We start from the raw sequence: 15,432 nt of genomic DNA on the forward strand, positions 1-15,432 counted from the left end.
TATCAAATGCCTGGGAGACAAAAACCCAGCATGTGACCAAGGACAGTTATAGACATGTCCTGACAGCAAATCAGAAGAGAAATTTAACCCATCAAACAGGGCACCAAAAGAACAAAACCTATTATTCTTTTCTGTGCTCTGCCACTTCAATTCAAAATGAAGGGAATAGCTAGAACAAAACTAAACAGAGCCAGGAGCAACATTCAAAATCCTAATGAGCCTTCAGAAATCCAAGCATTGATTTGTATATATCTCAGTTCAATTGGTTCTTATGAACTGTAAATAAATTAGTTTTAAGTTCTCTTCCATGATTTTGTAAAGACTACAAAAAAAAACATTTGACAACATCTCTTATATAGTTCAATGTCATAAGCTCCTACAAATCACTTACTACAAGGAAATAGGTCTTACTGAATCAGAAAATCTTCTAATAAATAATTAAAGGAAAACCAATAGATAGTAAGGTAGGTCATATCAAAGCACTTTCTATTTAAAGAAAGTTCATTGACAAAGTTGTGAGAAAGTATATAGGAATTAACAGAAATTTCCCCTCTTCCCATAAAAGTTTACAAACATTCTCAGTTGTTCATAGGCAAGTCTAAATATCCTCAGGGAAGAGTTTTGGTAGTGTAAAAAAAAAAAAAAAAAGGCATGATGACCCTGAGGTAAGATAATTCCTTTTGGAATGTTCCATCACTGTAATATAGGTATAATCCAGATTGAATTGCTTGCCAGCTCTGGGAGGTGAGATGGAGGAAGGGAGGGAGACAATCTGGATCATATAACTTTGGAAAACTTATGTGAAAATTTGTTATTACGTGTAACTGATAAAAATCAGTCAATAAATTAATGAATAAAGTAACCTGAAATGTTACATTAGGAGCCTTTTAATAAGTGAATATTTCAGTTCCCTTTATCAAATCTCCATCTCAAAGTATGCCTCAAACTACTAGCCATCACAAAACTGCAGAACTAGTTTTTAATTAAAAATATCCAGTGACATCAGCTTAGTAGTCAGTACTCCTCTAAAGGAAAAACTTATATAAGTTCCAAGTAAACTATGCTTGGCTATTTAAAATCTGGGTATCATTATTATAGCATGAAGTCCATTTATATTTTAAGGAAGGCAAATTTAAGAAATACTTTTCTGGGACTGTGAAAAAAGCTACTGTTTAAAATCGTAGTAACTAAAGTCCGATAGCAGGAAGTGAAGAACAAGCCAAGGATCACTCTCAGCTGTTAGGATATTTGCACAATTTCATGACACCTGAATTAACAAAGGATGGCTTTGAAACCTTGGAGTGAAACATTAACATTCAATACAATTATAATCTCTTTCTTGAAAAAATACAAGGATTCAAAGAATCTGGGGTTTGAGTTTAGTCAAAAAAGAAATGAACCTATAATAAAAACCCACCACCATGCAAAGTCTTCGTTGTGACCATATGAAAAACAAAAAATGTAACCTCCCAGACCTATTGTAATACATTGTACCACTTCTGAATGCAATACTTAGCTCTGGCTTACTACCCTGACAAATAAAGGAAAGCACTTTATGAAACCAATTTAATTGGGAGGTGACAGAAAACATACAGCTATTTTCTTTAGCCTTATCATTGAATTGGCTTCAGCTCCAATCTCTGGCAAATCCCACTCAACAGAAAAAATTAACCAGGTCAGTAGAACAGGTGCTACGTTGTGTCTGTCAAGGGCCTGGCATCCCCACAATTACTTGCACACAATGAAGCAGTAATCTTTACAGATCATCTCTCCCAAGAAGCATTTTGGGAGGGAGAGCAAAGCTAAAGGGAGAGGGTGAAAGGGGAAAGGAGAGAAGGAGTAGGAGGCAAAGAGAAAAAGCAAGAAAGGAAAATGAATGTGCAGCTGCCTTGCGGCTCAGCAGATGTCGGCGTGTGATGTACGAGGCTAGGATAAGCTGTCGTAGCCTGCTGCCAAAGAGTGGTAAGTGATTAAAGCCTGCACAGTTCTAAGCACCATATTTAGAGTCTGCGGGGTTTCAAGACTTGCACCCATTCCTTGCTGTGCTGCCAGATGTTGGCAACTGGTCCTGTTCCTACTGACTGTGCACGGATGGCAGCAGTTGGTACAGAAGCAAAGCAATCTGGAATGCTTCCGGAGATGCTGTACATTAACAAGTGTCACCCATCATTCACCTTTACAGAAGGCTGAAACAACTCCAATTTGCTGCCACTTCCCTCTTGGGAAACAGCCAAGATAAAGTTGCGCCTGGCAGCCCCATTTGTTTTACTCAGGTGTTTCGGCTGCCTCACTGACCTCTATTAGTTTAAGTTTTAATTTAGATTAACCCCAGCACCCCAATTAACCAGCAAGGGGAAAAGCTAAGATGTGACTCGTCATAACTCTGAAATCAGAATTTATCGAAGTTAAAATTATTAGTCAGGATGAAGGGCCAATCAACTAATGCTATTTCTCTTTAAATGTCTCTTCAGGCCAAAAAAAAAAAAAAAATTGTCAGAGCCTAAGGATCGCCAGTGGAAGCGTCTTCTCCCTGGTAATTTCAGTTTGTTTTATTAAGCCCATTTAATTTATGATGCACTTTCTATCTAACAATACACACTTGAATTAATGGGGATTGGAACATTTCTGATTGTCTCTCGTGATCTCACACAATTATCCAGCATTAATATCCCAGATCATGCCATTCTGTAGACACTCCAGAACAGAATAGAGTTCCCTATTCAGCTGACAAGAGAATACAGGACAGAAAAAAAAGGAAAAGACGAAAGAATCAGGAACTCTGAGTGAGAACACCTGAGGCTTTCACAATCCCTCTTAGCCAGCCCCCTCATCATTGCTCTTAAGATTCATGAACATTTACAATGTTATAAAAGAATGCTATAGAGTAAATGGAAAGAAAGAAAGTAATGGATACCTTTTTTTTCCCCTGTAGGGCAAAGGCAGAAGAATCCCTTGATAAAATGGGTTTATTCTTTGAGTTCTAACAATGTTCACTTACTTTCTAAGGAAAATGCTTTTTGGGATCTCTGTATTTTAATAAATGTGGTCAATGGTCACACCTGCGACAAACAGTTTTCATGTTTTTTTGGCTAACCCTGTTCACTCACCTCAGAATTCTACAAGAAAAAGAAACTTGATAAAAGTAAGCTACCTCAATTCTTTTTTTTTTTTTTAAACCCTTACCTTCCATCTTAGACTCAATACTGGGTATTGGTTCTAAGGCAGAAGAGCAGTAAGGGCTAGGTAATAGGAGTTAAGTGACTTGCCCAGGGTCACATAGCTAGGAAATGTCTGAGGTCAAATTTGAACCCAGGACCTCCTATCTCTGGGCCTGACTCTCAATCCACTGAGCTACCCAGCTGCCCCCTACCTCAATTCTTAATAGCACCCTGATCATCCTTTGAAAGGTATAATCTAAATACAATAGGGGAAATGTTAGAGCTCATTTAATAAGAAATGTGGCAAATCAAGAAAATCAATATTATAGTAAAAAAAACCTTTACTTCTGCAGGGTAACCTGAACATTAAAAACCTCTTAATATAATAGGCATTAATAACATTACAGAATTGAATACAAATTTCAGAAATGAGGGTTTGGGGGAAAAAGATATGAGATGTGGCTGCAAATGAGGACATTTACACACATTGGGACTCTCTATCACACATTTTAGTAGCATTACTTTATGATCTTAGAAGTTAGGCAGATGTTTTCATTACTCGTCTAATCAATGATTGGTGAGTACATAGGAGGCACTCAATAAAGACTTGTTGAATTGATTAGAATAGACAAGAAAGCATCCAAGACTAGAGTCTGAATATATAACAACAAAGCTGGGATTACAACTTACAATGGAGTGGTAAGATGCCAGACCATGGTCCAAAACCTAATAGAGCAGTGGTACAACACAAAATCAAACAACTAACAAATTGTTACATATTACAAAATAGCTGGGAAAGAATAACCTCCAATTCCCTCTCCCCAAGATCTCTTATCTTAAAGAAAGCAAACCATTAGGCTATCCTGCCTCTTTTCTCCCCTGACCTTTAGAAGTCAGAAGAACCACTCCTAAGGACATAGCTATCTCTTCATAACCTCCCCCCCACCCCCCAGCCTGCTGAAACTCATGATGAAGCCCATGCAGTGATGAGGCTCCTGCTTCGTTTTCTAATTGGCTAGATTTTCGCTCCTAGATTTTAAGTTCGGGCCCCCAGTCCATGGGGCATAGAACAGAGTGGGTCAGGGTTTGCATCAGGAATCTATAAAATGCTTGTATCTGCACCCATGTGTTGGGCATTGCCATTAGGATGTGACCCCTTCTCATGAGAAAGATTAAATCTTGCTTCCATTCACTTAAAAAAATTCCCTCTCCCCACTTCGATCAAATAATTGAAAACATTCCATGTGCATAATTTACCATATAGTAAACAAGTCCTAATGAGGCAGATGTCTTTTAATTTTATAAAGGGAAAACTCACTAATTCAATACACACATGATACCAATCCTGAACTCAAGGTCTGGCTCCCAGGCCAAAACACAAGCCACTTCTCTCACCAGAGACAATGTACTATTCTGAAACTTCTAGCATAGGCTGAAATGAAAGATTTTTAAAAATGTATTTGGTAAGACAACAAGGTGGCTCAGTGGACAGAATGACAGGCCTGGAGATGGAAGGTCCTGCCTGGGTCCAAATCTGGCTTCAGACACTTCCTACCTGGTGTGACTCTGGACAAGTCACTTAACTCCCATTGCTTAGCCCTTACTGCTCTTTTGCCTTGGAACTTATATTTGGTATCTACTTAAGACAGAAGGTAAAGGCTTTCAAAAAAAACAAAACAAATCATACCTGGTGATAAAAATCATCATCATCAAAGATCTCTTCATCCAAATCCTTCAGGTGAGCATTGGCAGGGATTTCAGGCAATACTTCCTGAATCATAGAGGGAAAAGTATATATAGATTTTTAAATTTTCATTTCTCTTATTAACAGCCTCACCTCCTTCACCCCACTGTGACTTATTGATAGGCTGAATTTTTTCTATGAAAATTGCCCAAGTCTTTGATCAATTACCTATTGGGAAATGGCTCTTAGTCTTGTTTATTCTTAATTTAGTTGAGATGACAGACTTTGAGCAAAGATACTCAATTAGAGAATTTTTATAATCATGAGGATTCACTACGTACCCATTGAAATGGCAAATAGTCAATGCAGGAATGCTATGGGAAGAACAGGTAGTATAAATGGAACTATGAACTGGTCCAACTACTCTGGAAAAAAAAACAACTTGAAATTCTTCAAGAAAAGTGACTAAAGTACCCTTTGACTGAGCAATATCCACTATCAGTCATATATGCCAAGGAAGTCAAAGACCAAAAAGCTTAATATTCAAAGAAGGATTGTTTTTTTATTTTTAACAACAAAAATAATAGAAAAATGGGTTCCCATCAATAGAGGAATGACTGTACAAACTGTGGCATATTAGTACAGATAGATGATCTCATTGATATATTTCCTTCAACAATCAAGATCACAAGTCCCACCTATGTCTACACATATTATGAATGTGTCAATTGTTGATATGGACAATTAGGGAATTTTTTTTGTTTAATTATGCATAATTGTTTGCAAAAGTTTTATTTTCTTTTTATCTTTTAAATTGGGAAGGATTAGAAGAGAAAATAAGTGCTTGTCAAATTAAAAATAATATAAAATGAGATAAAAATAATAATGTGAATGGAACAGAATGCTCTTAAGAAATGATTTTGCATCAAGCCCAGGAACAATGGAGAGCCTCTAAAATGAGGTCCATAACCCCTCAAAAGAGTTTGATTTAACACAGAAAAATACAAGTGGATCAAAAATGCCTATTGCCCAGATATAGTTTGGTAAACAAGCTCTAGAACTCATCTATCAGTAAGTATTTACCTTACACAAAGAGACAATGAATTGAATTGAACTTAGAAATCAAAAGATATTGGAATATATTGCTTTTTGGAAAATGCAAAATTCTTCTGATGATTCCTAGTGTGTTGGTTATTAGTCATGGAAGATAATAGTTTCCAAAGAATATTATCATCTACAAGGAAATGGATAGATATGGAGTGTCTTTGAGCAGAATGCAACACACGTCAAACAAGGAATTAAGAAGGAAAAGATGGTATCAAAATATTAACAAAAAAGAAAGATGGTGAGTGAGGGAAAACTGATGAACAGCCCAGTAGTTCTCTCACAATGTCAAAACGAATCAAGGAAGGTCTCTAGATTTCCATGCCAAATTTATGGACCTGGGAGTCAGAGAACAGGCAAGCATGGATGGAGAGAATATCCACATTCACACTGATGAGATTACAGATCCATCTGAGTGAGTAAAGACAAAGAACACAGAGTAAATAAAGAGCACTAAAAGTCATCAGAATACTGGTTAATACAATTTTGATTCTAGAGGGCCAATGACAAAATGTTTCCATTGCTATTATCATAATTGGTGTCTTTAAAAATGCCTTTACATGCATTTTTTCACTTAATACTTGACAGAGAAGTAATTAACTATGGTTATGGAATGTGGATGAAGATACCAGATATCATTGATATGTCTATTTTGCTTAAAGATTTTTGTTATTTTGGGCAGGAGGAAGGTAGTTATTGAAAGTGACTACATATATTTTTAAAGAATCAATATCACTTTCTAAAAAAGAAGTGGAGGAAACAGAACATAAGACATTATTATGCTTTTAGAAACAATAAATATGATGGAGTCAAAGAAGCATGTTATGAATTCTATGAACTGAAGCAGGGTGAAGTAAGAAGAGACAAGAAAATAATATACAAAATGCCTAAACAATGTGAATAGAAAAAATCACTACACATACCAGAAAAAATGCTACAAAATTATGATAAAGCTCCCTACCCCTACATCCTTTGTAGTTAGTAAAAGGTTCATTTATATAGAATATTGCTTTTATTTTCAAGCATTTTTCTTCCTATAAAAAAAATTCTGTTATATGGGATGGCTCCCTGGGAAAGGGAGAAGGATACTGGGAGAAATTTGAGAGATGTTAAAAGCAAAGTAACTCAATAAAAGTGTATTTTTTTAAAAAGTATTAAGAGATATGCTAAAATGAATTTAAATGAAGAAGATTGGGCATGGAATCATTCATTCCTATATTTCAATAATACAATGAAAGCATGGTATTAAGACAATCTACAACCTAAAATTTTCTCTTTTTCTCTCACATTTTATGTCTTTTAAAATGTAAATTCACAAGAGAGCAGACATTTACCCATTTGATTTGCTCAGCGGATATGAGAAAAATATTTAATGATTTTAGCCTCTTCAGCCTCTTTTCTTTAAGAGGGCTTCCCAACCACCAGTTCACTGCTGGCAATGATTGAAGGCAAATACCTAGTGGTTCACGAAACATACTGCCAATATACTTTACCTCCTAAAACCTCTAAACTTAAAAAAAAGTCACTCTCCTCCTCTCTGCAACTTTCTTTTGTTTCCTTAACCTTCCCTATTTCTCCTATCTTTACCATTCAAGCCACTGATTGCTACACATTGCTGCTCTGAATGGTGGCAATACAGTTCAAGATATACAATTTAGAGAGTTTACTGGTTTATAAATATAGTGTGGTGATCCAACAATTCTGGATGGCAATTTGGAACTATGCCCAAAGAGCTCTAAAAGACTGCCTGCCCTTTGATCCAGCCATACCATTGCTGGGTTTGTACCCCAAAGAGATCATAGATAAAAAGACTTGTACAAAAATATTTATAGCTGTGCTTTTTGTGGTGGCAAAAAACTGGAAAACGAGGGTATGTCCTTCAATTGGGGAATGGCTGAACAAGTTGTGGTATATGCTGGTGATGAAATACTATTGTGCTCAAAGGAATAATAAACTGGAGGAATTCCATGTGAACTGGAAAGGCCTCCAGGAATTGATGCAGAGTGAAAGGAGCAGAGCCAGAAGAACATTGTACACAGAGACTGATACACTGTGGTAAAATTGAATGTAATGGATTTAGGGAAAAGAACGCTACCCACATTCAGAGGAAGAACTGCAAAAGTGGAAACATAGAAGTAAAACAACCATTTGAACACATGGGTTGATGTGGACATGGTTGAGGATGTAGACACTAAATGACCACACCAATGCAACTATCAATAATATGTAAATAAGTCTTGATTGATGACACATGTTAAAACCAGTGGAAATGCATGTTGGCTATGGGGGAGGGGTTGAAGGGGAAACATGAATCATGCAACCATGGAAATTTTTTCTAAAAAAAATAAAACATTTAAATCCTAAAAAACAAATAAATGAATGAATGAATGAATAAATAAATAAATAAATATAGTGTGGGTTGGAAAATACAGTTTTAAACTGATTACAAGTCCAGGAAAAGTCTCTGAGACCCAGAAAACAGTTTTCTCCTGCCCCAAATTAGAAATTTCTATAGAAGTGGTTTTATAGGATCAACCAAAAACCTGGCTTCCTATTGCATCATATCTCCCAGCCACAAATCAAACTCAAAACTTAGAGCTTGCACACAAGGGGTTAAGCTCTTATTTTAGATGACCCATTTAAAAAAATTTTTTCTAGCCCTTATACTCTTCTCTTTCTCAATTACCCATTCAGTTGGTTTTTCCATTCTATACTTTTCTTATATGCAGACTTCCTGTGGATAATGATAAAAACCTGCTTAGTTTTTCAGCTAATTAGCCACACAGATATTGTGCCATCCATAAGCCACCACCATTATAGAGCCCTTACCGGCTGCCCTGGCAAACTCTCAGGAATAGGCCGAGCTACTGGTTCAGCTCTGCCAAGCACACGGTACACGGAACGCTTGGTTTGTGTCCTTCGGAGTAATCTCTCTTTGTCCATCAGAATATGGTCGATCTGAGTCAAGATTGAACGCTCAAAAGCACCAAAACCCTGCAAGCAAACAATGTTAGCCAATGTCAGAGAATACAGAAGTCCCAGGATGACACAACAACAGCAACAGTAACACCAGCAGCGGCAGCGGTGGCTCCTCTAGATTTTCATGTCAGCAGAGGAAGGAGCAGCTGTGCTTATTGTTTAGAACTATATTGGCATATGTGGTGCAAATGTTAGCTTTAAGAATGTTTGTGAATATTTACATTTAATTTGTTTTCCTTTCTGTTCAAAATTTTTTTTGCAAAACCTAAATCCCCATTCCTTTCCTATGCCTTTACCATAACCCGTCTTAGTTTAGCTTAGTCTAGTCTTAGCATAGTTTAGGAGATAACAACCCTTTTCTTATTTTGCAAACTTAGTTAGGGATAAGAGCTTAGTTAGATTTTAGCTTGGAATATGAGTAGTAATCCCTTAGACTGTAGTTACCACTAAATGTTGCAAGCTGCAAATTTAGAAAAGAGAAATGGGCAAAATGTGGTGCAAAAAGTGCAATTCAACCCTGCAAAAGCCTTACTGCAGAATTTGACAGTTGAAAAGGGTTTAGAACCCTGACTAGAGGCAGTTGATCCTGGAGGCTCAGTGAGAGCAGGAGGGTCAACGGAGCTCGGTCTTTGGGCTGAATACCTGGCCTTGATTCTGCAGCTTTTCTCTTAAGATTTGTAGCTTAGCTACTTCCTCTGGATCTCCCTGACTTTCCCTATCCCTTCCTGAATTTCCTGTGGGTTTTTGGAAGAAGGGTGGATCTGGGTGGTAGCATTCAAACTTTGTAGACTTAGTTTCCCCTTAGTCAAGTAGAGCTTACCCTTGATACAAATTATCTCCTGAATCATTGTATGCAACTTTCCTAACCTTAAAGGCAACAAAACCTCCAGAGTGAGGCAGGCCTTTCTGAGTCTCTCATTTCTGTGTCCCTCCCCCTCCTGAAGCTTCTCCCTAGGCGGTTGTTAGAGATACCTTGTATCCCTCTGTCCTTTACAATCAACCCTGAAACTCAATAAACCCTGTTGTCTTTTAATCAAACCTTTGGCTAAATCACTAGTTGAATGATAAAAGAGGGAGAAGGAGAGAGAAAGGAATAGTTTCTCTCTGGGTCCTGAGGCGAGTTGGAGGAGTCCATCTTGGAGGAAGTGGTGATCTCTATGCTTCCTCTGGACTCTTCCTTGTGAACCTGAGAAACTGACTAGAAAGCCCTCTAGTCAGTTTCAAGTCATTCCTGGCTGGCCTTAACCTTTGTCTGTAGAAGTGCCCTTCCTACCTGGTGGGCTCAGTCTGTTTCCCTTCAATGTCTCTATCTCAAACCTGTGTACCAAGTCTGTGTCTCCCTGCTGCAGCTGTCTGTCCAACTACCTCATCCTCTCCCTTTGCTAATCTTTATACTTCAGTGTTTTATATTTCCAAAACTCAGTCATTCCCTTACCTCTCCTACCACCTCAATTTACTACCTCCACTACTGCACCCTCCTTTCCTACCTACTGACTTAGGGATCTACAAACCCCATCCACTTGCCTTATCCCCTATTACAACTACCTTTTCACCCAACCTGTTTTAGTCCCTTATTACCTCTAGCTATCACCATCCTGCCTTTATCTGCTTATTACAACTTTACCTGTTTAATCCCTTTATTACAGATAGCTGCTGGTTCTTTTAAAAAAATCAACCTAAGAAAGACCAAAGTTGTTTAATGGACTGGCCAACACTGTCTCTCAGGGCAGACTTTTTCTTCCTCTAATAATAAGGAACCCATCATCCCTATGGTATTTTTTATTTTCACCAAATTGATTTCTAATATTTCTAAGGAAGAAAAAATTTTGTGCCTGTGGTAATTATAGCTCCAGGCAATGAGGTGACACAGTCTAAAGGGGAGGAGAAAGAGGGAGTTGTGAAGACCACAAAACTAGCCCAACATTCTATACCTACAAGGAAGGCCAGTATAGGAATTCTTGATTAACATCGTAATGTGAATTTTTCCATCCAAGAACAGACAAAATCCCAGCACACATGGGTCCAGGCACATATACACATATCCCTCCTACACTCCCATCCACTTGCCTTCCCCAGCTTGCCAGAAGCCAGTCTAGTTTTGTCATGCCATTTCTGAAGTGTACGGTTCCTGTAGACTGTGAAATCAGCAAAGCGCTTTGCCATGAAGCCAGGATAGTCATCCACTTCCAATTTTCTCTTGGGTGGGCCCCTCCTCTGCTGGTACTCTCCTGTCATGGCTTCCTCTTCCTCACTAGGGATTTCTTCTTCACTAGGAAAAACAAGGAGATTGCCTATTGTAGAAAGAAGTCATCTAGTCAAAATAATGGGCTGATTTATATGAAGAATCAGGGGAAACCACCAGAGAGGGAAGACCTAGAGCCTGATACTATATGCTAATTGTCTGTCTTTCACAAGTACTAGTTAGTAGTAAAGCAAAAGTGAAGGTTCTTTGGTGGATGGGTGGTTGAGAAAAAACTGATAGGAAAAGGGTCTTGGGCTGGGACCATCACATAACTCCAAAGTTTCTGAGGCCAGATTTCAAACCAGGACCTCTGTCTCTGGCACTGGTTCTCAATCCACTGAGCTACCTTGCTTCCTCTACTTATTTGTTTTAATGATTTCCCCTGCCCAGTCCTCTTTTTCTTATTTTCTTATTTTCTTTTTTAAAAAAAAAATTTGTTATGTAGGATGGATACAGGGGAAAATTTAGTAGTTGGGGGAAAAATTATGAATAAAAATGTAGCTTAAAAAAAAAAAAGAAGTAGAGTGTCCAGAATGGAGGAATTAATGTATTCATCATACTCTGACCAGAGAATATCTGGAATATTGTATTCAATTCTGGTACAGATAGTTCTCACTTTACGTAAATTTACATTACCCAATGATGCAGCTCTGGATCCTGGCAGATGCCAGCAGTACAGCCCAGCACCAGCGTCCTCCACTTCAGGTACTGAAGCTGTTCAGGCTTCTGGGCCAAAGAAATGTGGAGGGGGGTAGGGGTAAGTAAGGGGAGGGGAAGATATGCTAAATGGTCTACTTATGTTAAGTGAGAAATGGCTGTATTTATATAGCACCTTAAAGCTCACAAAGCAAATTATAAACATTCATTTGATCCTAGTTTAAGAAAACAGCTGACTGCTTACAGAACACAGCTTATAATTTCAGATATGGTTGATATATCCTGATTTGCTTAACTATGTCTCACATTTTAGGAAGAACACAGACAAGTTAAATATCTTTAGAGGGTGAGCAACAAAGATGGTAAGAGAATTGTACAACATACCTTATAAGAATCAACCAGAAGAAATAAAGATACTTTCTCTGGAAAAGACTTGAGTTTGAGGGTTTGGGGGTGGAGGTGGGCAAGACAGGGTTGTCCAAAACACTTATTAGCAACCTTTAACTATATGAAAAGCTGTTATATGAATCCTTGGTCTCAGAGGGCAGAACCAGAAGCAATGGATAAAAGTTATAGTTAAATTTAACATAAAAATGGAAAACTATTATTTTTTTTAACTTATATAATTACAAATTCTGAAAAACGGAATGGGCTATTGTAATTACTATAAAAAGCTAAGACAATCACTTGTGGTAGATAATATAGAGGGAAATAAAATTTTGGTTAGGTCTAGTTAGACTAGATATTCTTCTGAGGTCCCTTTCCACTAGGCCCTTCCGTTCAAATGCAATGTTCACACGAGATCACAAAACACCTAAAAAAACAATTTGATTCAGTTATTTCCAAGGGGCTGTCCTCACAAATACAAAAGGAAAACTAAGCAGTTTGACTGATAAATTTTAGAAAATTAACAAGAAACAAAAGTAAATGCATGATAAAAGCTTTTAATAACCTTAGAACCAGCTAGGTTATTATTGATGATATTACTGATGATATCCAAGCAAAAATGGATCTCAAAAACAGTAAACATATAAGAATATTCCTAAACACAACTTTAAATTCTGAAATGGAAATGTGGACCAGTAATAAATCATTAGCCAATCAGGCTCACCCTTTAAGAAAGATGACAAAAAAGACTGGTAACAGCTTTAGGGCAAAAATGTGGCATAATAGACATAGAAACTGTTGCATGTAGTTTGGTTTTCAAAAGGGGCATTTGTGTAATTCAAATTCCAATTTTTAAAAAAGTTTTATTGATGTTCTTAGTTTTTATATTTCAAACACTAATGATCACTTGCATTTTGTGAGAGGATTCTTGTATCAAAGTAAAGCAATCAAATATACCAAATAAATATAGTGGCCTCATCCAAAAGCATGTGCCACATCTGTAATACCCCATCTTCTCTCAATCCTAACTCTGATTTCACTTAAAAAAATGTCTTATAACAAATATGCACAGTCATGTAAAACAAATTCCTTCAATGGTTACATACAAAAACATATGGCTTATTCTATACCCTAAATCTATCACCTCTCTGTCATGAACAGCAAGTCAGTGCTTCGCATTAATAAGTGTTTATTGATTGAAGTTTCATCATTGTCCTTTCATTATATTTGTCATTCATTCAAACTGATTCTCTACCCTTCCTTGAAAGCTAACCTCAGAGACTACCTCATCCATGAAAAGCCTTCTTTAACATCCCACGGTGAGTTCCTATGCCTATCAACACCATCCTGCACACTGCTTATTAAAAGTACTCCCAGAAGACTTATATGAACTGATACAAAGTGAGGTGAGCAGAACCATAACACTGGTATAATAATAGCAATATTGTAAGGATGATCAACTATGGAAGACTTAGCTATTCTGATCAATACAATGATCCATGATCATTCCAAAGAACTCATGTTGAAAATACTATCTACCTCCAGAAAGCTGATGAACTCTTGAGTAAAGATTGAAGCATATTGTGTTTTTTTTTTTCACTTTATCTTTCTTATCTTTTGGGGGGGGGGGAAGGAGATGGAGGGTGGAGGGAATATATTTTGTATAATTTCACATGTATAATGGGTATTATATTGCTTTCCTTCTCAGTGGGTGAGGGAAGGTCTGGAGGGAAAGAATTTGGAACAACAAAGAAAAAAGTACTCCCAGATATTGATGTCTGTTTCTGTTCTGCCATCCCCATAGGTATGCCCGCCTTCTGACTTGTAAATTATTAATCTATGAGGGTAGAGATCAGTCCCAAAGCTTTCTATTTCTTCCATGTCTAACTCAGAGCTCTACATGGAGCAGAACTGACCAATCCTGCAAGTCTAAAAGCTATCTTATCCTGTCTTCTCTGCAGGCAGACACTTATTTAATGCCATAAACAATAGGTGTGCTCTCATACAGAAAGGTCAGGGCTTCTTGTTCACAGATAATAAAATACTACCAAGAAAGTAGAGGAAGAGCAGAGTCCATCAGCCCAATCCCAACTCCATTCATTCTTTACCTTTCCTCTTTAGGTTTTGTTCCATCTATGAGGTGTTTTGTGTCTGGATATTGGTAAAGTAGTTCCTCCTGAAGATCCACCAATGACCTTAACAATGCTTTGAGTGCCTTGTGGCCTGGGAAACAGAGCATACAATTATGACAACTACTGATCATTCCCCAACTACACGTGATATACAGTACCAGCACCAAGGAAAATGGAGAGCCATTCTCTATTTTATAACCATGCACAATCAGAAAAGCAAATAATGCATATTCACATTAGCAAGTCTCTGATATTCATTTCTACCTCTCTTACCACTATCTAGTTACGTGACTGGAAAAGTCATTTGGCTTTCCTTAAGCCTTGGTTAGCTTAACTAGAAAAAGAAGTTACTGTTATTTGCAAAAGCACTTTGGGAAGTCCAGTGGAGATACAATGTTAAGAATTTTGTAGTCAAAGATTTCTATATAAATTAGTATTATCAGAATTAACCAGTTTATCTTTTAATCTTTTTTTTTGTAAACCCTTAACTTCTGTGTATTGGCTTATAGGTGGAAGAGTGGTAAGGGTGGGCAATGGGGGTCAAGTGACTTGCCCAGAGTCACACAGCTGGGAAGTGTCTGAGGCCGCATTCGAATCTAGGACCTCCCATCTCTAGGCCTGACTCTCAACCCACTGAGCTACCCAGCTGCCCCCTAATCTTGGTTTCTGAAGTATCACTGTCTAGTAGTTTATGACCAATCTCTTCAATAATCTTTCTCTACCATCCTCCCTGACAACTGCCTATCCCTAAAACCTCTCTTTGACTTGTCCATTCTCTCCTATCGATCTCTCATCTTTATAAAGCCCCAAAACTGGGTCCTAAAACTCTTACTTTTTGCTTTGTGGATTTCTTCCTTTGGGAACCTTACCTATCTCTGGTTTAAACTATAATTCTTTTGCTCTTCAATGTTATTCTTTCACTGACTAATTTATTGAAATTCATATATAAAAATAAAACTGGCAGGCAGAATATGCATTTTGAATTGTTTTTCTGTAAAAGCAATGACTTGAAGTTGACTTAGTTTCTCCATCACCTGATACCCATTATCATGATACATTTTTACATAGTTAATGCTTTTAAGTTTTACA

At 37.4% G+C, this 15,432-nt stretch overlaps 1 protein-coding gene across 1 annotated transcript in view; it reads right to left on the reverse strand.

The window, feature by feature from the left end:
* The window catches only part of AATF (apoptosis antagonizing transcription factor), an 81,191-nt gene that overhangs the window by 25,689 nt on the left and 40,070 nt on the right, over positions 1–15,432 (reverse strand). The window contains exons 5-8 of the mRNA XM_044673507.1: positions 14,320–14,434; positions 10,993–11,194; positions 8,776–8,940; positions 4,846–4,929 (exon numbers count right to left, since the gene is read on the reverse strand). Of these exons, the coding sequence (XP_044529442.1) occupies positions 4,846–4,929; positions 8,776–8,940; positions 10,993–11,194; positions 14,320–14,434 (566 nt within the window). The remainder of the gene's footprint in view (positions 1–4,845; positions 4,930–8,775; positions 8,941–10,992; positions 11,195–14,319; positions 14,435–15,432) is intronic.

Source organism: Gracilinanus agilis, chromosome 4 (genome assembly GCF_016433145.1).
Source record: "Gracilinanus agilis isolate LMUSP501 chromosome 4, AgileGrace, whole genome shotgun sequence".
NCBI classification, from domain to species: Eukaryota; Metazoa; Chordata; class Mammalia; order Didelphimorphia; family Didelphidae; genus Gracilinanus; species Gracilinanus agilis.